Consider the following 23,968-nt stretch of genomic DNA (forward strand, 5'->3'; position numbering starts at 1 on the left):
TCATTAAGTTGAGAGCATCAGTAGAATGCGGGAGATTGCTTTTCAGTGGAACAGTCTTTTGGATAATCAGGCTTTATTGGGGAAGGTGTATGGGCAGATATTCTCTTAATACTGTGCAATACACACATATGACTGTAGGCCATTTTAAAGGGCCTTTGAAAAGATGAGTATCATAATGGCATTATAAATAATTCCTCTTTCTCACTATTCCAGGGAAAACCGTACCAGTTTGACAGAGTGTTCCAGTCTAATACAACACAAGAGCAAGTGTACAATGCCTGTGCCCAGAAAATTGTCAAAGGTGAGGTCTCTGTTGTGTTTTGGCCAACTTGTTTAAGAGATATGTAAGTCCACGTGTGCCCGTCATTCATGTCACATGTATTTATTTATTTATTTATCTGCACTGCTCTTATTCCGGGTGTCAGCATTAGAGTTCTGAATCTTAATTGGCCTCACGATTTGATTTCATTACGATTTAGCCGTTACGATTCAATTCTACAATGTATCTCAATTTTCTATGTTTCTCTTACATTACTAATTACGTTACTGCCAATGGCTACTTTTTCATCTGTTAATACAACAGTCAAATACATATTAATTATAATATTATATAATGACACTGCATTGATGCTGTGTCCTCCATGTTCACAGCATGATGCATCTTAGAATAGATTTATTTCCACACCTCTAATACAGTGGTTTTCAACCTTTTCAGGCCGCGACCCCCCAAAATAATCAGATTTGAACCGGGGACCCCCAAAATAGTTGAGGCATTTAGTTTGGCTCAGTACGCACAGATACAAATTGTGAAAATAGCAGATCTACAAGCTCACAATTTGTAGATCTGCTTTTTTCAATTTTTGCTTTTTTTCTAATATTTGACAATTTGGCCAATGTTTGACCAGTTTTTATAGTATAGTTTGTTGATTACTTTTGATGCAGTCAAAAAAGTCCTTAAAGGAGGAGTTCACCCAAAAAAAATACTTTTTTTTCTATCAATTACACACCCCATGAAGCCTTGATTTCATGGATTTATTTTTGTTTTTGTGGCATTCCTAAGACAATAGTTTGAGGACGTGTGTATTTCCGGCAGGAGACACAAATAATCTACTTTGTGTCTCCTACCGGATACATTAGCCGGTAGGAGACGGGAATCAAATAATTAGCTTAGGAATGCGACAAAACAAAAAAGAATCCATGGATTCAAGGCTTCATAGGGTGTGCAATTGATAGAAAATAAGTAATTTCTTTGGGTGAACTCCTCCTTAAATTGTCACTTCACTGTCATCTGGGGACCCCCCTAAAATCATGTGAGGACCCCCCTGGGGGTCCCGACCCACAGGTTGAGAACCACTGCTCTAATACACATGACAAATATGTAGGCAATTGGTTGAGCAGTTCTTGAGATATGCGAACGACAGACTAACTGACAGAGAATTGTGGAATTTATACACTGTAGACCAAACCTAACCGGCCATGTTGTTGTGTGGTCTGTTACAGATGTCCTGGATGGATACAACGGAACAATTTTTGCATATGGACAGACGTCATCTGGCAAAACACACACCATGGAGGTAAGGGCTTTGTGTGCCGTTAACAATAAAGTACAGTATCTTATATTAGTCGCTGAACGAGGGAAGTCAATATCAGCTCATACAGAAAATCTCAAGACAAACTTTGTGTTATCCCAAACTTGAACAATTCAGATTATTTGAAATATGTCACTTACTGTACTTTCTTTAACAGTATGTTATCATACACATACAGTCTCTACAGTTTTATTCCTGATCATTTGTCCATCCTCCCTGTTCAGCCTCATGTTTCCAGCAGTTATAGGACTTAACCATGACATGCTGACGTTTGTTTTCTGTCTATAGGGGAACCTCCATGACACAGATGGCATGGGGATCATCCCCAGGATAGTGCAGGATATCTTCAACTACATCTATTCCATGGATGAGAACTTGGAGTTCCATATCAAGGCACGTAGACAGGAAGCTGTCCTTCTCTCACTCTACCTGTCCGTTCCTTCATCTTTCTGTTTTTAGTATTTTCTGACGGATAACTTCATTGCTGCCAGTTATAAACCATGTAAATAGTCTTTCCTAGCCCATAATCTCAACGTCATGCCCATGTTGAAAAGCACCGAAGAACGTTGGGACATCAACGATCAAATATTGTTTTTGTCCATGAATGTAGCAATATCACTTTGAAATCACATTGCCAGAATTTACATAACTGGATGCTGACATAATGAAATAATATCCTCCTCTCACAGGTGTCATATTTTGAAATTTACTTGGACAAAATCCGGGACCTTCTGGATGGTAAGTGACAAGGATGATGGATGCTGAGTCCCTCTCTTCTCTCATATCCTTACTTTACCTCACGTGGCTAATTGGTTTGTTTACAGTACGAGCTGCAGAACAATTTAATGAAATGTAGGTGCTGATAGAATGCTTGTGTAATAAGTATGTTATTATTGTATAATTTGGTCTTGATCCTTAAGGCAACTGTTGAATATATCACCAGACTCTCCCTGATTAGAGCGTCACGTGTCCTAGCCTTACAATGTCATGTTTAGGGATAAAACTAATGATGCATTTCACAGGAGCCTAGAAGTAAAAAAAAAAAACTCCTGGTCTACTATTTGCCCTTAGGGAGTTTAAGTGAATTGAATCAGTGGAGTGGTATAGCTTAGTGTGGTTGAAAACAGAATTCCCTCGACTGAATACACTGACAGGATGTGCTTCTGTCTCCTCTCCAGTGTCAAAGACCAACCTATCGGTCCATGAAGACAAAAACAGAGTACCCTACGTCAAGGTGAGAAAACAAGTTGTTGTGCAGGAATGTGTAATCAAAGCCACTATGTGAGATACATCTGCGTACAATGTGCTAATGTTCTGTCATACATATTACAGGGTTGCACTGAGAGATTTGTCTGCAGCCCAGAGGAGGTGATGGACACCATTGATGAAGGCAAATCTAACAGACATGTAGCAGTCACAAGTAAGATATTACACACATTTTTGTATTGTATACTTATTCTATATATGTGTCTCACTCACTCACTTTGGTGTGTGTGTGTGTGTGTGTGTGTGTGTGTGTGTGTGTGTGTGTGTGTGTGTGTGTGTTTTGAGCAGATGTTTTATGTGAACCTCTGTTAGTAGGATCCACCAACCATGAAGTTAAATGAAATGATTGAAATTAGGGATGCACCGAATATTCGGCCACCCAATATATTCGGCCGAATATGGCCAAAAAAAGCATATTCGGCCGAATAGATTTTAACACCGAGAAAAAGAAAAAAAAGAAAGAAAAAAATAATATATATATATATATATATATATATATATATATATATATATATATATATTTGTTTTTATAACTGATCTCAATATGGACCCATAGTGATTATAAGTTTTGCCATAATCATGTAGCTCTACAACAGAGGCAGAGCCATGACAGCAATGGTACAAAAAATGTCGTAATTTCCCATTCGGTGCATCCCTAATTGAAATATTGTTTTCTGTGGAGTGAAGTTTCATTGAACATTCTGCATCACGTTACCACACCTGCCAGCCCAGGGTGCTGTGGTCCTTTTACAAACCTTTTACAAAAGTATTCATCCTTCTCCTAGACATGAACGAGCACAGCTCCAGGAGTCACAGCATCTTCGTGATCAACGTGAAGCAGGAGAACACAGCGACGGAGCAGAAACTCACTGGAAAGCTTTACCTGGTGGACCTGGCTGGCAGTGAAAAGGTACACACATCAACTACTAAGATAGCTGTAGGCAGATAATCAGCCATATTTAGAGGTGATTCTTCCAGGGTGTTTTACCACATGAATGCTAGTGTCCCTATTCTGGACATTGTATATTTGGTGAAAATAGCAGATTGTAGCTTGACCAAGTACAGAACCCTGGGGGACCACTGTCAACAAAGGTGCCCTGACCTAGCGTTCAGGGCACCTAGGTCCTAAAGCAGCCTGACAGTGCATCTCGGGTTCGAGTCCCGTTCCAGACGATCTTAACTGCATGTCTCTCCCTGTTTCCTGTCAATCTACACTTTACACTACCATTAAAGCCAGAAAAGCCCCAATATCTTTTTTTTTTTTAAAGTATAGGGTTTAACTGGTTGTAGGATATTACTTGACACAATGACCTCTAGAGTAACAAGCACAAATGTGCTGAGGTAAGACCTACTGCATGTTTGACAGAAATGGTGGATGATGAAGTTGTGGTTATGTGGTGAATACTTATCTCCGTATCTCGCTATATACATTATACTTAATATTCTGTGAATTATTTTTAACATTGTGTGAATTCATATACTGTAACTCTGCTACACACTTCACTCCCTTACCCTGCAACACTGCTGCTTAGAGTTTGACCTCAACCGCCCATCATTTAACACTAGTAATTCGGCAGTCAAGATAAAGATGAACTGGTTTGAATCGAACTGGGGAGCCACTTGGGCCTTTCTCCTTGCGTTGACTTGGGTTTCCTCTGGGTGCTCCGATTTCCTCCCACCCAAAGACATGCAGGTGGGAGATATTAGGTACATGCTCCTGTCACTGTACCTGTGTCTGGTGCATCCCTGTGTATCGGAGTAAACATGGTTGTCTACACCCTCCCTAAACCAACAGTATGGGTTGGCAGTGACAGGGACTAAATAAACATGGGAATTGGCATAAGGACTAAATTGTGGAGAGAATTGGCAAAAGATCACAAATCAGAAATATATGCTTGACAATAAATACAGTACAATTATCTTATTTATGGAAGATGATCACTCTGTACCAGCGGTTATTCCTGCCACGCATTACTGGTATTACAGTGAAGTTGGTTACCTGTAGACGGTACTGGGCACAAGGATTAGTGGCAGACTTTCCCGCGGCTGTCTGCGGTGCCGTGGGAAAAACGAGTTCCTGTTCAGGACTGAGGGTTCTACATACAAGATTACCTTCAACCATGGGCCAAAAATGCAACCTGCAGTAAAACCACAACTGGGACAAAAACGGGGGAAAAGAAGCCAAAACTAAAAATACCTCAAGCACCACTGCAACATGAAATCTCAAAGGAAACACTGGCTGTCATGTCAGCTTTTAAGTCCACCACATCAGTCAAAATATGCCTTCCCAACCTCACTCTAAGTTTCGTAGCCGTCCAACGCTGTCAGTATCAGCGTCACAGAGTAACTAACATACTGAATGAAATCGCTAAACCTGGCTGTTCTTGCTATGGAGCTTCTTAGAGCCTTGTGTACATTATGTCTGTGTGTGACTTTAAGGTCAGTAAAACTGGAGCCGAGGGCGCTGTGTTGGATGAAGCCAAGAACATCAACAAGTCTCTGTCCTCCCTGGGGAATGTCATCTCTGCCCTGGCTGAAGGAACGGTGAGTAACTCACAGCTCACACAGCGTCTCTCTCTTACATTAAATTATTCTCTTATCTGAAATAATAGAATGAGGCATGTTTGAAAAGCCATACTTGTGTTTTATAAAATGATAACTCGCATATAGTATTTTGAAACATAAATCCCTCTAATTTAATAACTTTTTGAAGTAGTAAATATTATGTGTAGAACAGTGTCACAGCCTGTATCCTCTAGCTCACTTTGGATTTATTATACGAAGTGAGCTTGAGGTCATGATTTCTGGATATGTTGTTTTTTTAATAAAACTTTCCAGTTAGCTTCCTGAGAGGCTTCACTGTCATGTTAAGTGTGAATACGAAATTCCAATATTTATTTTCTCATTTAGTTTACTGTGAAAGTGCTATTCTCACCCTCTGTGGGAGTTTTGCCTTTTAACAGATACAAATTGTACTCTGAGCGATGCTTCACTCTGACTCTGCTTCTTTCACGGCAATTTCACGCCTTTCGCTTTGACCAACGATGGGTTTACTTTTGTCTGCTCTGTAAACAACCTCAGGCGGCACTGCCGACAGCAGCTGATATATCAGCGATACGTTGGAGACTAGTTTACTTTGGAGACAAGTGAACTATTGTGTTCAAATGTCTCACCCTGCCATGAGAAATATGGTGCCACTGTGCTCTGCTTAGCCTCTGGCTTCAGTTCCATTAGTTAACGTTCATACGGAGTCATCACATTAAGTGGTGTCTGTATTACTTACATAGTGTCAACAGTAAATTAAAAGTACCACATCCTGTAGTCAGTGTAGGTGAGACCTCAGGCACAGTTCTCAGCAGTGTGTCGTTTCAAAATGGGAGCGCTGTGTTTGTTCTGCAAACCTTATATTCTGCCATTTAAACTGTACGTCTTCATCAATATCAGAGTGAGCTAATTGCTGTAACCCTGAATGAACCAGCTTTAGTTACGCACATTACTTTACAGCTGTGCCCTCAATAATTTGTCTACTGCTGTTCTGATTGTGTGTGCATGTGGTCGCTAGGCCTACATCCCCTACCGAGACAGCAAGATGACCCGTATCCTGCAGGATTCTCTTGGTGGAAACTGTCGGACCACTATCGTCATTTGCGCGTCTCCGTCCTCCTACAACGAGTCTGAGACCAAATCCACCCTTATGTTTGGACAAAGGTAAAGCAAAATCAAATGCTGCTTGTGCCATTTCTTTTTTGTTTAAACGAAAAATATAAGTTTCAAAACTAACAGCTGGATTTAAAAACAAGACATGGGAGCATTCAAGTCAGCTTCTCAATAATAAAAGAACCTTTGAAAATGGACAATGGTCATGCAAACTGCTCTGTATTGTGGCAAAAAAGAAAAACAAATCATAAAAACTCAATCCTAATGGAAAACAGACTTGAACCTTCTTTTGCAAGCTGTCATTTAATGTTTCTGTTTTTCTGCATCCAGAGCAAAGACCATTAAGAACACAGTGTGTGTGAACGTGGAGCTGACTGCAGAGCAGTGGAAGAAGAAGTATGAAAGGGAGAAGGAGAAGAACAAGTCATTAAGGAACACCATCACCTGGCTGGAGAATGAACTCAATCGCTGGAGGAATGGTGAGACTGTTTAAATCTGGCTCCTCCTTGTGTTTTTCCCGGGGATGCACCATACCAAGCCCAACTATGTCCGTCCGTTACTTAACAGTTTTCCAATTATCATCAACGTTGCCTGTCATCTTCAAAAGGCTTGGGGTCCTGAGTTGCTTCATCTTGCCACATCTTATAGAGTCAAGTTTATATTGATGCTATATTAACGTGACATTTCTGTGAAATACTACTGGCTAGCTGTTACGGTGGCTAAACCGGTATGCCCCTGTTTATTCGTTTACCGTTAGCTGTTAGCGTTGCCACATTAAGACACACATGGAATCCAGCATCCAGCACTAATCCTAAAACTTGCCATCACCTATACAAACCTGTGTGTCCTTTACCCCAGGCGAGAGCGTGCCGGCGGAGGAGCAGTTCGACAAGGAGAAGGCCAACGCTGAGGTGCTGGCTCTGGACAATGTGTTCAACGACAAGTCGGCATCCACGCCCAACGTCCCTGGGGTTCGCCTCACCGACGTGGAGAAGGACAAGTGTGAGGCAGAACTGGTCAAACTCTACAAGCAGATGGACGATAAGGTGAGGAAGTCGTGTGTGTGAGTCTTGGTCTATATTTGGCTTTTGTCGATTTAAAAACGATTTCAGTTTTCTGTATTTGCATGCATATCTTCATAAGGCAGGTTCACCTGCACCCTGTAGTCACAAAGCAAATGCTACATCTGCATTGCTTGTGCTCATATTCCATCTTGCGTTGATGCCCCATTGTGAACACTAACGTGGCCATGTCTCTCCAGGATGATGAGATTAACCAGCAGAGCCAGCTGGCTGAGAAGTTGAAGCAACAGATGTTGGACCAGGAAGAGGTGAGCAGGACCAACATCAAACCTTAAAGCCTTTCATTTGAAGCCTAAAAGACTTTATATGGAGATTTTGGCAAAACTATGAATATAAAGCGAGATGCATTTGTGCATGTTTTACATATTTCTTATGCATATGAATGAATCAACAAATTGACAAAAATGACAATGCATGTCCTAATATATTTAAAAAAAAGGATGCAGGATCAAAAATAACTATCAAAGTTGAACAGAAGATACACACGGGAAACCGTAGATTTTTGAGTTGGCTATTCTAAAATAGCAGATATACAAGCTCACAGCGGCGGCGCGTCACTTTGTGCCATGCTGCAAGCTTGTACATTTGCTATTTTTGAAAAATTTGAAAAATCTTGCAAGTGTTCGAAAAATGATCAGTAATTTTGAATTACGAAAAAGCTTGAGAACTACTGATTTAGAAGGCATTTGTAGAATCGGCCAAACAAAGAGGAGGTTTTTGCTTGAAACATCACTGCTGCAAATGACGGAGGATTCCAGTCGCACCTCCCTGTCTCAGACACATTTCCTGCTTACGCACAAACCGGAGTCGGAATCAACAAAAACAATTATTTTTTGTGCAAGCTCCATCGTTTTTGTTAGAAAAAGAAAAGAGGGTGAGACTGGGAGAGCAAGGACAAAAAGTCAAATCAAACAAAAGATATCAACATAAATAAACATAGCATATCCAGCTGGTACAGTATGTACATACATGAGGCTAGACATAAGGTGCATCAGCATGAACAGAGCCGTACATATGTACATAATATTTGACATTTAAGCTGCAAAAAGTGCATTATACTGACTGTCATTTTAGGTTTTGTGTTATTTCCCAGTCATTCATGCTACTACTGTCTGAATTTGATTCCTAATTGGTACCACTAGGGTGCTTTGGATCCAGTGGCACTCCAGTCTATGAACCCAATGACCCAGTGTGATCATAATCATAGTCAGTCCAGGCTCGCTGGTTGAGGTGTAACGTGAGGGGACATAAATAGTATCCTGTGATTCCTCACACCTCAGATGGCCTCGGATGTAGTTGTGATGGCTGGGATAGGGTTGCCAACAGGGGATTTGAGTAGCATAGGCTGACCTGGATCTGCTGGAGATCTGTCAATACACCAGATTAATTGTCTTGTTGTTGTTGCTTAAAAGTTGAGTTCTATGCCTGGCTTATGAGAGAGTATGTGTCAGTGGTGCTCCAAATTAGGGGGGGGGGGGGAGCGAGCCACCGCGATCACCCGTTCCATAGTTGTGGGCAGTTGAATGTAGGCTGTTTTCGCCAAAAAGCAACACAGAGTAAAAGCCATTCTTCCAAATGGAATAGCAAGGAAGAGAACGGGCTGTTCTTTTTGCGATCACGTGACCTGCTGCTCCTCTGCTTCACAGAGAGTCAAACAGTGACCCATAGGCAAGCGAACAGCGCCATCTAGTGGAAAACCACTGAAAACACAATCTCGTCATTGGCAGGCTAAACCTTAGCAAAATGTGACGAGACATCTCGTCATTGGCAGTCACTGCCAGAGTCCAAAAATGTACTTGATAGCCTTGCATGACCACTGAACATGTTAGGTTACATATTTGTGAATGTAATAAACAAATAAATATCAGATCAACTGACCAAGCTGCACCCTCGACTATTTCCTCTGCTAGCTCCTGGCCTCCTCGCGCCGCGACCACGAGAACCTGCAGGCAGAGCTGAACCGTCTGCAGGCAGAGAACGAGGCCTCCAAGGAGGAGGTGAAGGAAGTGCTGCAGGCCCTGGAGGAGCTGGCCGTCAACTATGACCAGAAGAGCCAGGAGGTGGAGGACAAGACCAAGGAGTTTGAGGCTATCAGCGAGGAGCTCAGCCAGAAATCGGTGAGTTGTGGAAGTGAAAAGTCAAGGGTATACTTGATTAACCTGACAGACCCTAGAACTGAGCTCAACACTAATAAACCTGTATATTGGTGGCTCAGTACAACATAAGTTATAGAAATGATCACCAGTGTCAGTTGATAATACATTTTATACTGTGGCTATTTAATGTGTCTACTAGTCTGGCAGTTAGCTACTATTCAATAGTAAATGTGGCTGAATCTTGGGAATTTACTTAAAGGTAGGGTAAGTGATATTTTAGGCTAAATTTGTAGGAAATTGGACACATGGTCTGCTAGAACATAGCTACAACATAGCAGAAACAAAGAGTCCTACCCAAACTCCGCCCCTTTGCAGATAACCCGGAAGTCCACCCACTAGGCAAATTTAATATAGGATATATCTTCCTGCCCCAACTACAACCACACCGTGTACAATTGTTTCATTATAACTGAATTCTTGGCCTCATTCTCTAAGCTGATCTTAAATTACCGACATCATTGTAGGGTAAAAGGTTGTGTATATTGCATAAAGCTGGACTCAGACTACAAGATAATCGGGGTGATTTTGGGTCAGAAACAGCAAATCCTGGGCATAATTATCCTCTAGTGAGTCTAGTGTGAGGCTGTGAGGGGTTCAAAGATCTAATCTTAACCCTCCCGAGTTGCTCACATGACGGTCAGGCTGTCCCGAGAGAAAGACAGTCTACAAGACATACCAGAAGTGAATGAGTGGACTGTTGGCATGGAGACCGGTCCATACAACCTGTGGTGCGTTGGGACACCTGAGGCTTGTAGGTATGTGTGAAGCAGGCTTTCCGCTAGGCATTCTCCTGGCCGGCCAATGTGGCCGACAAGATTTTTTATTATTCTGGGCTGGCCAGGTGTTACATTTGTCGACCATAATTTAATACACATCACAACACGTGTGTCAGGACGGACAAGTGATAGCCTATGTCAACAAGCTACACTGTATCGTTTGCTGTAATATTACAGAGAATAAACCAACTAGGCTAGCATGTTTCAGGCTACAGTATGCATCGCGACCTTGTTCAACTAAAGGTTGAAAGAGATTGTAAATATGAACGGCTGATTGGGTAGGTAGGCTAGTAATGTACATAATAAGCTTTCTTTTTGTTACTGTCATGTTCACTGTTTCATGATGCCAGGATTGCTAGCATAGTCACTTGCCTGTGTTCTTCCATCACTTTCCAAAACATTCTCTTCATGTCATTGACAGTGTCACTATGCTTGTACAGTATAGGTGATTATATCCATGTCGGTTCCAAAGTCGGAGACTTATATATGAATTGTGAATGCTGTCATTTTGTGACATGTTTTACAACTTTTGAGCTGCGATATATCAGTAGCCTACACTGTATATTGGAAGATGAAGGATTCGCTCGCCGTTTCCTTCCTTTGTAGCTGCTGCATATATTATGATCATTGCTGATCATTATATGCTCCACCTATGTGTTGGTCGCACAATGTGCACCCTTCATTGTTCATAAATCCATTCATTCAAATCCAAGTCCCTGTTTCATGCCACTGTCGAGCGGATAAGACAGGCGATATACAAGACCACAAGCGCCGCGGATGAGACGCCTTGTGAGTTTGTAGATCGGCTCTGTTAGCCGCAATACACCGTGGCAAGATGAAGTATATAAGCCCTTTCTATTGAACAATTGCTTGCTCACCTTTGCCGAGGTAAAAGATTATTCTGGAAACGGCCGATATCTGATAATCTTTGATCAGAGCTTTATTGATTACTGAGGGGAAATCCGTCCTTTATTGATTACTGAGGGGAAATCCGTCCTTTGAGTGAACATATCCGATTCACTGTCCTACATCGAAAATGGAGTAAGAGACACAGTACAGCTAGATTTCATCCATACTGTATCCTCATCAGATAGTAAGAGTGAGACTTATTTAAGCGTTCATGTGATGTGGTCAATATTATAAATTAATAGTGCGATATTGCAGTCGGCATAAAAGTCCAATACGCGAAACTGGCCACACTTGCAGAAACGGCAAACACGCTGAGGGACCTAATAATTCAGCTCTGAATGCGTCAACTGAAAATGAATACAAATCTGTACAAACAAATAAATGGTAAATTATTATTATCCATTATGTGCGTACTTTATTGCGACCGTAGGTCGCATTTACTAAAGAAACCTGCTCCAGGTGTCCGTGCGTCACACACGTCCCGTCACTCCGTCACACACGTCACACTTTTGCCCTGCTCATATCTCCGCACCCATTGCCCCGATCCATGCCAGATTTTGCACACACACTCCTTACCTGCCAAACTACACCCTCCAAGGACCCCCGGAGCTCCAGGGACCCCCAGCTGCCTCGGGGACCCCCAAGTGTAAAAAATGAGCACATGTGGACAAATGACCAAATGACCACCCCAACGGGGCTGCTCACGGGGCATTCCCGGGGACCACCCACTCCTGGTGCTCCAGAACGGATGCAAAAGTGGTGGCGCCCCCAGTGGAGGACCCCCTGCCACTGCAGCTCACATAAAATGCCGTAACTCGGGCTAGGAGCGTCCGGGAGAGCCGCGGCCGGTACCTATTCGTCCGCCAAGGCAACGCGGACACCCCACCCCTAATTTCTCACATGGCCCTCTTCTAGCGCCACCTTCAGGCCGCTTTTCACAACACATTTTTGCCCACTACTCCTACAGTTTTGCCCCTAAAAACACGCAAATTGCTACACACTACACAGTATGTCTACACTCATGTCATCAACATGCCTGCCACCACATTTCTTAGACCACCAAACAAAACTATACATTGCCCACACAACTAGGAACCAATCGCCGTTACAGCCCTCTTCTGTATACATGTGACCTACGGTCGCTTATCTCCCGATTAGGGAGTCTTACTGGTATACATTATATTATATATATTGTACATGTTACTGATATCCTTCCCTCTTGGTTGTCTTTTGTCACTGCAGTCCATCCTGTCGTCTCTGGACTCTGAGCTTCAGAAGCTGAAGGAGATGTCCAATCATCAGAAGAAGAGGGTGACGGAGATGATGTCATCGCTGCTCAAAGACCTGGCGGAGATTGGCCTCGCCGTGGGCAGCAACGACATCAAGGTATAGCGACCGCAGACGTACTGCCGGGACAATAACTCTGTGGCACTATTTGATATCATCAAAACTGTCTACAGTGTGTCACTACCTAAATCACTTGAATCTAGGTTGTCTGCAGGCCCTGATAAGAGGTCTTCAATTGTATTTACTACTTTCATGGCTTAAATTATTTTTATTTCTTTTTTTATACAGTCAAATTTGTCTTAAATTAAGTCTCAGATTTTGATGCACTGAATCCCTACTAGTTTTAAATCCACGCCAAGCTGAAGGCGTGGCCGTAACTATGTTTTCGCCCCCGTCCATCCATCCATCATTATAACGATGCACTGCCAGGCAGATTTCTGTGAGCAGCCAATCTTTGGCACTGTTGGACCGATCGGCGTGAAACTTTGCACGCACACTCCCTGGAGGCCAAATGTTTCACATCGGCCTGTTATAGCGCCACCAGGAGGCCGATTTTTACAACAACAAAAATTACACCTACAGTTTTTGTCCAAACATCACCCCAATCGGTACACATTATCTCTATAGTCATGTGATCAAGACAGATCTGTAAGATTTTTCATATTCCATCCTGATTGGCTTCCACCACAGTTGTGTGGTGGAAGCCAACAAGTGGCCCGTGTTGAACAAAATGCGTCAAATCATGAACACGGCATCAGTGAAGCACATTGCTGGCCCACAATAAGCTACCTGCCCTGGCGGAGACCTGAGCTCCAAGGAGCACATTTTTCATCTCTTCATGTTTTTGTTCACTGGTGAAATGTTCACTGGTGAAATGTTCCATTCTAACTGGTATTAAAGTGTTTTAAAATGTAATTTGCTACATGCAATAACCCTGAAATAACAAAGTACAGTAAACAGAAATATCTTGTCTAGAGAAAAATATTAGCAAGTTTCAAAATACCCATTGACGCACATAACATACAGGAACAACAGGACCTCACATGGAGCACAAGTTATCAATGTAAGACATACTAGAGACATTAGACCATATACTGCACTCACTTTGTAGTTTTAACACTTACCGGTAATGCTTTATGTTAAAGATGTCAATATGAGTCTATAATCTTACTCTAATCTCTTTTTCTCCCCCACACTTCAACTTAATTTTTTCTTACCATCTTGTCCCTCAGCAACATGAGGGCAGTGGTCTGATAGACGAGGAGTTCACGGTGGCTCGCCTGTACATCAGCAAAATGAAGTCAGAGGTGAAGACCATGGTGAAACGCTGTAAGCAGCTGGAGGGCACACAGTCCGAGAGCAACAAGAAGATGGATGAGAACGAGAAGGAGCTGGCCGCCTGTCAACTGCGTATCTCCCAGGTAGGAGGAGAAGGATGTCCACCGCACAGCATTGATCTGGATCTGAACAAATATAACCACATGGACTCTTACGGGTCCATGTGGTTACAATTGAACACTCTCAGACTTAAATTATTACTCACTACACTTTTACAGTGTAGTGAAACAAAGTGGAAGTTATCATATAGGTTAACATTGATTAATCGTTATCTTGAAACTATACACTCTGAGATATTTTTACTTTGAACATACAGCCTTTCATCTGTTTCTCCTGTGGGTCTGTCATTTCTCTGTTTAAATGCACAAGCACCTTAACTATCCATAAAATCATCTATAAATCTATATAATCCATCTTTATATTAAAACATTTTAACGCTTTGCATTTTCTCCTGCTTGCAGCACGAGGCTAAGATCAAGTCCCTGTCAGAGTACTTGCAGAACGTGGAGCAGAAGAAGAGACATTTGGAGGAGAACATAGACTCTCTGAATGAGGAGCTGGTGAAGATCAGCGCCCAAGGTACGGACCATCGCTCAGTGACAGCATGGAGGCAGACTACCCTGGAAAATGTGTCGTCGTAAAGTTTGAGAGGCATTTTAAATCAAGCAACACTTTTCGATTGAAAATATATCATTTTTGTAGTGTGACACAGTGATGAAAGGGCAGTGCAATAAGTTGGCTTCACTTTTTTATTACTTGGGGCCCTATCTTGTGCGCCACCTTACTCCTTATCCCTAAACTTATTAGCCATATTTTACCATTTTAAAAAACATTTTAAAATAGTACAACTAGCCGATCTACATCAACACGTTGTGAGCTTGTAGATCGTCTATTTGAACAATTTTAAATGTTAAATTAAAAATGGCAAAGAAGTTTAGGGATAAGGCGGCGTGCAAGATAGGGCCCATAGACTCTCACTGCTTATAGGCTTTTAGGTAATGCTCATAAGTTCATAGCAAATATCAACTTCAAAAGAGTGAGATGTGCTTGGCTCAAGGATGCAGGACTTGATGAGATGGATACATTAGTTATTACTGGGGCTGGGGTTTGAACCTGTGACTTTACATTTACTGAATGGTTTCTCTTAATCAGTAGACCCCACCCTGAACTACTATGAACAGTTCCATCTTAGAAAAAACAACACTGCATTTACCGTGTTGAACTGTTGACTTGTAACCCCTATGGGTAGAACTCAGATGACCGTTGGGACTTATCCTGAGTGAGGTCATCCATCCCGAGTGAGGTCATCCAACCCATCTTGTTTTGAAGTGATGTTTCACTGTGCCTTTTGGTTTTTATTTCAGACTTTGTTTGGTTACCAGCCTTGCACCTAATTGTCAGATACGTTCTATTAAATAGACTTGCACATATTGTACCATTTGTATTTACCAGAGGTCCTTTTCTTTGCAGAAAAAGTCCATGCCATGGAGAAGGAGAACGAGATACAAACTGCCAATGAAGTCAAGGTACATCCCTCGGTACATAAAACAGAACTGAATGGATTACATATAATATTCAGAATTCTTTCCGTTTCTTTTGATTCAGTATAAGGGGATCCAGCGCAAGTTATTGGAGGTCCTGTTTTTTTTATTTATGTGAATGAGTTTATGGCAAGTATCGGAGACCCAGAAAGTGGTAAATGTACATCCTAAACAACTTGGTTGATGTTACAACAAAGAAGAGAATACACAAACACTTAATCCTGCACCTGCAGTACTCATACGACATTCCAATTATTTGTATTATTACAATTTACAATTATTTCCAGTTCCATTATTTTAGTTATATTTTGCCTTAAATCTGACAAGCCTTGATTTTTTTGAAAATTATGGTCCTGTAATTCCATACCAAGTTATGACAACTACTGTGTGACAATGTTTGTCAGTGAAGTGCTCTCCTGTTGGTTCTCACGTGTGTGTGTGTGTGTGTGTGTGTGTGTGTGTGTGTGTGTGTGTACACACGCTTGCTTGCGTGCGTTCGTTTTCAGGAGGCTGTAGAGAAACAAATCCACTCCCACCGTGAGTCCCACCAGAAACAGATTAGTAGCCTGCGGGACGAGCTGGACAACAAGGAGAAGCTCATTACTGAACTGCAGGAGTAAGACATGTTTACTATTGTAGTGGTGTGCTACTGGAAGAACTAGTGGCTAAAACAGTTGGTGCACACACGTGTCTATCAAATCATGGGTTCCAAGCCATCCTATGACTCTCTGTCCCTTTTTTCTCTGTCTTACTCTTCCCCCCCCCCTCACTCTTTTTGTCTGCCTCACACTTTTTCCTGTATGGCTTCTTTTTTGGCAGAGATATTATGACACTTCAATAGATAAAAGGTTAAAACAAAAATAAATGCTCATGGTTCCCAGTAGTGATTGTGTGATGTTCTGTTGCTCTCTCCAGTCTTAACCAGAAGATTATGTTGGAGCAAGAGAGGCTGAGGGTGGAACACGAAAAACTCAAATCCACCGACCAAGATAAGACCCGGAAGCTGCACGAACTCACGTATGTTATGTTACCACACGCACTTACACAGATGATAAAATATTAACTGGAGTCCGGAATCAGAGGAATATGTAGGCTTTATTAACAAGGTTCTATTTCCAACATACATTTCCATATTTCTAAATAGCCACGTTATCAACTTTTCATGCTTAATTAATTGATTAGTCATCAAATAAAGTACCTGGCACGTTTATAACCTCAAATCCATTTACTCTGCAATGACTTCTCCCTCTCACGCTCTGACAGCATATGATGTAGTTTAACTGTTGTTGTTTGTCCAGTGTTATGCAGGACAGGAGAGAGCAGGCCAGACAGGACTTGAAGGGACTGGAGGAAACAGTGGTGAGTTCACTGAAACAGGAAACATGTTGACAGGCCTTGAAGGTCACTTTGTCACTAAGGGTGTAGTCTCGCGAGCCAGACTGTTGCCTCCCACAATGTTCAAATGCTTCTGCCCTACAGTCTGGAGCACGGAAGCTCTGAGAATGATCAGAGGATAAAGCGGATGTGACGTCTCCTCCCCACTTCCGTTTTCGTCTTTACAGTTGCGCGAATTTGTGCTAATTTAAATCAAAATAATCGAAGCATATATAGCTTGCTGCTTATTAGAAATGGAAATTAAAAAATAAAATGTCAAGATATTTTAAAATATACAAAAACACATCTCTCTCTGCCCAGCCTGTAGCGGACCCAGCTGGACATTAAGGAGGTGAAGCTCGACTGATGAGTTTATGATTTTTATTCAGAACCCAACGTGAAAACTAAAACAAAAGAAACATACAATACATACATCAAAGGTCAATTAATAAATCATTGCATCAATAACCCTAACAAAATCATATCTAAAACTTCATATAAACTCCTAAACATTATCAATACATCATTATGAATACATTAGACATTATTATCCCATACATTATAGAGCATCCATAAACAACCATAAGAAACCAATAAAACTCAATTAAGCATCTAGTGACAACAGTACCAAAAACATTTATACAAAAATAATACCTTTTTCCCCTTCCAGCTAGGCGCTATGGCAGAGTTCTGTCACCTTCCATGACCATCCTTTCAGGTCCATTAATAAACATTTTCTGTACAGTCGTTTCCTTGACCATCCTTTCAGGTCTATTAGTAGACATGCAGTCTATGTGCAGTCTTTCCTTAGTTGCCGTCTGTAACAAACATTTCTTCTGCCATGCTGTCACTGAGCTGGTTTAAATAGCCCCCTTTCAGGAAGCCAGCCGTCCTCACTTCCGTGTTCCAGCTAGAGCCTTCAAAATAAAGGTTTTGGCCATACTAGGGTCCGTTACACAGCCCACCCCCCTCCCTCCTTCCCAAAAATGTGCATCTCTGCTCACCGCCTAAATGTTTGTATTTCTGTTTGTCTGTGTCTTATCCCAGGCCAAGGAGCTACAGACCCTGCATAACTTGAGGAAACTGTTTGTCCAGGACCTTGCCACCAGAGTCAAGAAGGTAAAAGATGCACTTTATTAAGCACTTTCAACCTGGCGTCCATATTCTGAGGATGTTTAGGCAAGATTTCATTGAACAATAACTGGTAGAAAGGAGATCAAAATTGAGCATTTGATCACACGTGTGTGTGTGTGTGTGTGTGTGTGCTTCATGCAGAGTGCTGAGATGGATTCTGATGACACAGGCGGCAGTGCGGCTCAGAAACAGAAGATCTCCTTTCTTGAGAACAACCTTGAGCAGCTTACCAAGGTTCACAAACAGGTGAGACTTCATCCACAGCCTATATTAAAATTGGCCAATGGGAGGACTGGCTAGCCGGTCTGCCGGTGGACCACGTCGTCACGCTCATGTCACTATGACTCAGCCATAACCATATGAGGAGTTCCCAGTGCAGCTGTGCCCAAATATGTAGTGTGTTGTCTACCCACAATGTGTCGTCATGGCATCAGGCACAAACAAATCAACTCCATATATGGGCACAAACAGGGGAATGCCCATATATGGGCATATACTGATGACTTCAGGGATCTCCCTATATGGGCATAAAAGGGACAAGGATTGGCAGATGCAGAGATCTCCATATATGGGCATATTGGTCAGATCGGTGGTGCATCGTGTTCGGGTCGCGTAGCGGCCCCAACTCTCGAAGTAAACAGTAAAGTAAACGGCAGTTAACATAGTTACAACACAACGTAAAAACATTCTTGTTTATTAGCGAATGGACTAATCTAACATCGTTGCTAAGCAATTTTATTTTATTACCACTATTTATTTTATCCAGTACCTGGCCTATGTGGGTTTTGGATGTGCACACCACTAGTGTGATCATCATTAAAACCACACATCATTAAAACCACATCCAACCTTGTCTTCCTCCTCTGTGCAGCTGGTTCGTGACAATGCAGACCTGCGCTGTGAGCTTCCTAAACTGGAGAAACGTCTTCGTGCTACAGCTGAGCGGGTCAAAGCCTTGGAGTCTGCTCTGAAGGAGGCCAAGGAGAATGCCGCCCGCGACCGCAAGCGCTACCAGCAGGAGGTGGACCGCATCAAGGAGGCTGTCAGGGCCAAGAACATGGCCAGGAGGGGGCACTCTGCCCAGATCGGTGAGTAGAGGACCTTCAGGATTCAGAATGAACCTATATATCAGCAAACCAGTTCATGAAAGTCATTCCACTTCCATTCCACTGTGTTGTTTGACATAAATTAACTTAAAGATTCTGTGAGAGAACTGCTTTGAACACATTTTTACTGCAAAACCACAAACTCTGCAAATAGCGATCACTTTTATAATTGTAAACGTACTTAAACTTAACCACTCATCTCCTATACCCTCCTACCTTCTTCCTCTCTTTTCCTCTCAGCCAAACCCATCCGGCCCGGACAGCAACCAGTGGCCTCCCCCACCCACCCCAACTTCAACCGCACTGGAGGGGGCTTCTACCAGAACAGCCAGACAGTGGCCATCAGGGGAGGGGGTGGCAACAAGCCGGACAAGATGTAAGTCCCTAGTCCTGTCTGTCTCCACCAGGGTGACTTGCTTACATCTATATAATAAAAAAAAACACCTAGAGTAGAGTTCAAGTTTACCTGGTCTGGACCGGTGGACAAGCTTAATCCAGTTTGATTTTAGTAGACTGACTGAAACGGTATACTGTACGTCAAGTAGCCTATAACAACAACCTGTTGTATTTACTTTCAGAGGGATCGAATCCATCTTGTATTGCATTAGTAATAATCAATATGACAATGTGATTAACATTATTTAAACTGAGCCATGCAATGGGCTTGGGAATTGACATCACGTAGCCCTACACTTTACGATTGTGGTGGTGCTTGGTATTGAATTTTATTGCAATAATGTATTACAGCAGCTTGCTATAGATTCTGAGTGAGCCGAGCGGTAACGACAAGGAGGACATCAGACGGACACTTACTCAGCGTGTTGTTACAAAGCGTGACTATCAATACATTTGACAACCCAGTGACTGCTGGGATGATCTATTACAGTTAACCCAAGATACTTGAAATGATAAATGAACAAGCTGGTCTCTTTCCTCAAAACCAACCAACACAGCATGTTGTTCACAAAGTTCATATGTTTTGACAAGAGGAGACATGGCAGCCACTCACTTAGTATCAAAGAAAATAAAAACTGTGCCAATATGGCAACATTATGGATTTGAAACTGAGCTGAAAATTGTGTAAACACTGCCTGGTAAAAAATATTTTTGAATTATTATTCTGAAGTTAACCTTAGAAGACAATTGTGTGAAAGTCTTAAGATTTGAAGCTCTTTACAACTCCAACCTTGTCCCCATTGCAGCTAAAGAGCAGAGGGACAGCTGATCATCACAGAAGAAGCTGAAATCATCCCCGACAACCTGTCATTCCATTACAGCAAACAGCTCCTGGCCTCAGCTTTAGAAGACGGCCAAGGAGCCTCATAAATATAAATATATATATAAATATTCCTGACCTGTACAGCTCCACCACCCCCCACCCTATCCCCACTCCTCCCACCTCCTCATATCTCCTATCTCTTATCTCTGGATATAAAAAGAAAAAAAATGAAATTTAATTTACAACACGCTAAGATATCATTATCCACCGAAAACCAAACGCAGTCTTGAGCGCTGTCTCGTCGAGCGAAATCGCTGTTGCTGAGTTTCGGTTTCGTTTGATTGCACGGCCTGTCGTCGTCCGTGGTCGTTTTCTCCTGCACCGTGCCAGGCTGAATGTAACGGTAGCGAGGTTTTGGAAAAACAAGCGAAAACATATAAATATATATATGTGACCCTGCCACGAGAATAGCTCGGTCTAGTCTAACCTCTGTACAATTTCATCGTCATTATTATCGGTTGTTAACCACACTTTCTCTGGATAGATTTTACTGTACATGCTTCTTTACGGACAAAAAATAAAAGATGGAGAATTTTTTTTCCAGTTTTGAAACGACTCGATGGCATCAAGCACTACTGTTTTTGTCCGGTCTTGTTGTACAGATGTAAAATTGGCACTACTGCACACGCTTCCCGACGAGGTCTACGGGATTTGGGGAATGGAAGAGGGAAAGAATACAGAGGAGGAAAACAAATAAATGCCAAGACGTGCGACAGTGTAGATGTATTTAACTAAATACCTGTGGAGGCCAATTGTTTTTATTATCATTAAATTAAAAAAGAATTATGTATACTCGTCATTGGTGACTTCACACGAAGGATGTATTGTAAAGAACAAGGAAGGAACGTAGGAGGAGAATGATCCGGTATAAAGAACACATCCTATCCAAGTAGATATGTACCGTTTTAACTTCTCTAGGTGGTTTAATATGCATTGTTACTGGATCCTATTTATATCTCTGCACATTGGAGCACATAGACTGCAGGTTGTATAGGCTGAGATAGCACCCACACAAATGCTTGTCCTGTCTTAGCTAGGCTGGTGTAACTTGCTCTTTCACAAGCTGTGTCCCCTTAATTTGCTTGGATATTTGATGGATGGCTGGAACCATTATTTAGTTTTCAATGTAAACTTGTCCGCTTAGGAATAGTGCATCGATTCGCCGGCTCCTCTTGGGACGTTCCCTGCCATGTCAAGTTAATTAAACGTAAATGAATTGATCATTTTAAGGGTGCCTCACTTTGACCGAATCCTTTTTACCCTAAACGGTGCCCCTGTCATTCGTTATAGTAGATGTTGGGCCTATTAACTGTACTTGCACAACTGTATGGCAATGTGCTCAGCTGGATGTATGTACAGTACTGTATTTGTTGCATTGTTCCATAGCTTTGGAGTGTAAATTGGGATGCATATGTCATGTGACAGGGTGGGGCTGCATTTGAGTTGCCAGACCCTTGCCACTGATCGGCCAATCAGAGGAGCAGGGTTTATGGCAAGGCAGAAGTTGGATATGTAAGAAATCCCATATCATGATTGAGAGGAGAGGGTAATTTATGAGTAGTTGAGGGGTTTAGGATTCTATTTTATTGTCTTCCTTTTTTTTCCCATTTTAAAATATTTTCCCATGTTCTATCTCACCACACTGTGTTTTTAATCATTTGAAACTCCTTAAGCATTTGCAGCGAGCTTGCTGAGACTGTAACCCCCTCCCAGCATGTAAACACTAACAACTTGTGCAAGTGCAATAAATTATAACAGTATATCAGTCATAACTGTTAGGTTTGGCCAGGGTGACATGTTGTTTTTGTTGTTTTTTTAGTTGTAGTCCTGCCACATTAAGGCATCAAAGTAAACCTGTTCTGAAAAGTAACATTATGGTCAATAGCACTTCAGAATCCTCTCCTGTGGTAGAAAACACTCCATATGTGTGGCTACTTTAAATGAGGAACAAGACGTTTCTAAAGCTAAACAAATGGACTTATTAGTAAAGCTGTTATCAGTTGATAAATTGGGACTAGTATGGGCATTTTAGTTTCCCACTGTGGGAGGAGTGGCTCCTCCATAACTATGACAGGACAATGTATTGTGTCTCTTAAGAGGGTTATTCCTGCTGTTGGATCTTTTAGATAAAGTGATACATCACAGCATGGTCTACAAAATGTATACCTTTTTTCCATAGCTCCTACCCAATACTGGATATGAAATGGGAAGAGAATAATGAAATGAACTAAAACACAAAAATAAATGTTTATGGTGTTTATCCAAATTGAAAGTTGTTTGCTTTAACTCTAAATAAAAAAATAGCCACTTTTTATTACTGTGTAATAGTTTCTAAAAAATAAAACTCAAACAAAAGGACAATTTCAAGGATTCCATCTGTGGACGAAGGTACTGGATCATTCCTAGAGAACGGGGACACAATAGCAGGGCTCTGATTTGGAGGAAAATGGGAAAGGTTAATTTCACATTTTTGGATTGACTGCATGATGTAAATGTATGTGTGATTAAATAATTATGAGAAAACGTTTTTTTGTCTTTTTTTCTCTTTCATTTGAAAAGTGAAGCCATTATATCATGACAGTAGCATGTAAGCAGCTCCATACGATGAATAACTTTTTTTTTGGTATAACAGATAGACTAACAATTTATATTGCACTATGTATAATCAACATCTCAAGCGTTTCACTAACACATAGGCCATGTACAAACATAATCGGCACCATATGGAATTGTTAGTGACAAGGCACCATCAAGAGTAGGCTTGGAATTTATAAACATTGGTCTCGAACATGTTTCCTACAATTTCTACTTTAATGTATACAAAGACTATTCCTTTTTATCTTGCAATTTAGCTGTTATGCATATCAAAGGACAAGTTATTGTATTATGCCTTACATTTTTAAGATCACGTGATAGTCCTGCGCTAGTGGTGACGCATCAAAGATGCCAGGGATGCAAATAATTGGGGTTTTGCTCGGGTGAATAGATGTGGATACTTTTTTGTCACCCTTTGGTACACACACCATGACTATTAGCCTGGGGCCAGATTAATCTGACTGTCTTATCTTGTACATTCATTGCAGTCTACTGTCGTGCACTATGTTGTACGACATTGAACAAAGTTGCCTTGTAATTTTATGATTGTGTTATCTAGTTATCTCTAGTCTAAAGTATTTGCCTTCTTCGGTTCAACACAAATGTAATGTAAACGCTGGCCACTAGGTGGTGGTGGTGTCCTGGCGGCGCTGGAAACACCTGGAAAGCAGGTGAAATTTGTATCCCATAGCCCGGAGCGATGGTCCCACTGTGAATGGTTGTCTGGTAAACACTGAACAGTGCCCACACTGCAGTCCACACAGCAGCTACAATGACAGAGGTAGAACGTTTGTTTAGACAAGCTAGACTGCTGGTTGCCTGACGACTAATTAACGAATCAAAGCGCAATTGTTCCTCCGGGACATGATGTAGATTAAA

General features: G+C 41.7%; 1 protein-coding gene across 1 annotated transcript in view; it reads left to right on the forward strand.

Moving 5' to 3' along the window:
- The window catches only part of LOC311045745 (kinesin-1 heavy chain), a 29,363-nt gene extending 6,346 nt beyond the window's left edge, over nucleotides 1-23,017 (forward strand). The window contains exons 2-26 of the mRNA XM_084057763.1: nucleotides 214-301; nucleotides 1,501-1,574; nucleotides 1,878-1,982; nucleotides 2,279-2,327; nucleotides 2,768-2,823; nucleotides 2,922-3,009; nucleotides 3,641-3,765; nucleotides 5,295-5,399; nucleotides 6,418-6,563; nucleotides 6,843-6,991; nucleotides 7,371-7,558; nucleotides 7,774-7,842; nucleotides 9,505-9,711; nucleotides 12,678-12,821; nucleotides 13,955-14,143; nucleotides 14,522-14,639; nucleotides 15,531-15,586; nucleotides 16,108-16,217; nucleotides 16,517-16,618; nucleotides 16,900-16,960; nucleotides 18,023-18,094; nucleotides 18,251-18,355; nucleotides 18,981-19,197; nucleotides 19,456-19,591; nucleotides 20,418-23,017. Coding sequence (XP_083913889.1) covers nucleotides 214-301; nucleotides 1,501-1,574; nucleotides 1,878-1,982; nucleotides 2,279-2,327; nucleotides 2,768-2,823; nucleotides 2,922-3,009; nucleotides 3,641-3,765; nucleotides 5,295-5,399; nucleotides 6,418-6,563; nucleotides 6,843-6,991; nucleotides 7,371-7,558; nucleotides 7,774-7,842; nucleotides 9,505-9,711; nucleotides 12,678-12,821; nucleotides 13,955-14,143; nucleotides 14,522-14,639; nucleotides 15,531-15,586; nucleotides 16,108-16,217; nucleotides 16,517-16,618; nucleotides 16,900-16,960; nucleotides 18,023-18,094; nucleotides 18,251-18,355; nucleotides 18,981-19,197; nucleotides 19,456-19,591; nucleotides 20,418-20,421 — 2,763 coding nt within the window. The 3' untranslated portion in view covers nucleotides 20,422-23,017. The remainder of the gene's footprint in view (nucleotides 1-213; nucleotides 302-1,500; nucleotides 1,575-1,877; nucleotides 1,983-2,278; nucleotides 2,328-2,767; nucleotides 2,824-2,921; nucleotides 3,010-3,640; nucleotides 3,766-5,294; nucleotides 5,400-6,417; nucleotides 6,564-6,842; nucleotides 6,992-7,370; nucleotides 7,559-7,773; nucleotides 7,843-9,504; nucleotides 9,712-12,677; nucleotides 12,822-13,954; nucleotides 14,144-14,521; nucleotides 14,640-15,530; nucleotides 15,587-16,107; nucleotides 16,218-16,516; nucleotides 16,619-16,899; nucleotides 16,961-18,022; nucleotides 18,095-18,250; nucleotides 18,356-18,980; nucleotides 19,198-19,455; nucleotides 19,592-20,417) is intronic.
- The last annotated feature ends 951 nt before the right edge of the window (nucleotides 23,018-23,968 follow it).

The sequence above is a fragment of the Gymnoscopelus microlampas genome (assembly GCF_963454915.1).
Source record: "Gymnoscopelus microlampas genome assembly, chromosome: 5".
NCBI classification, from domain to species: Eukaryota; Metazoa; Chordata; class Actinopteri; order Myctophiformes; family Myctophidae; genus Gymnoscopelus; species Gymnoscopelus microlampas.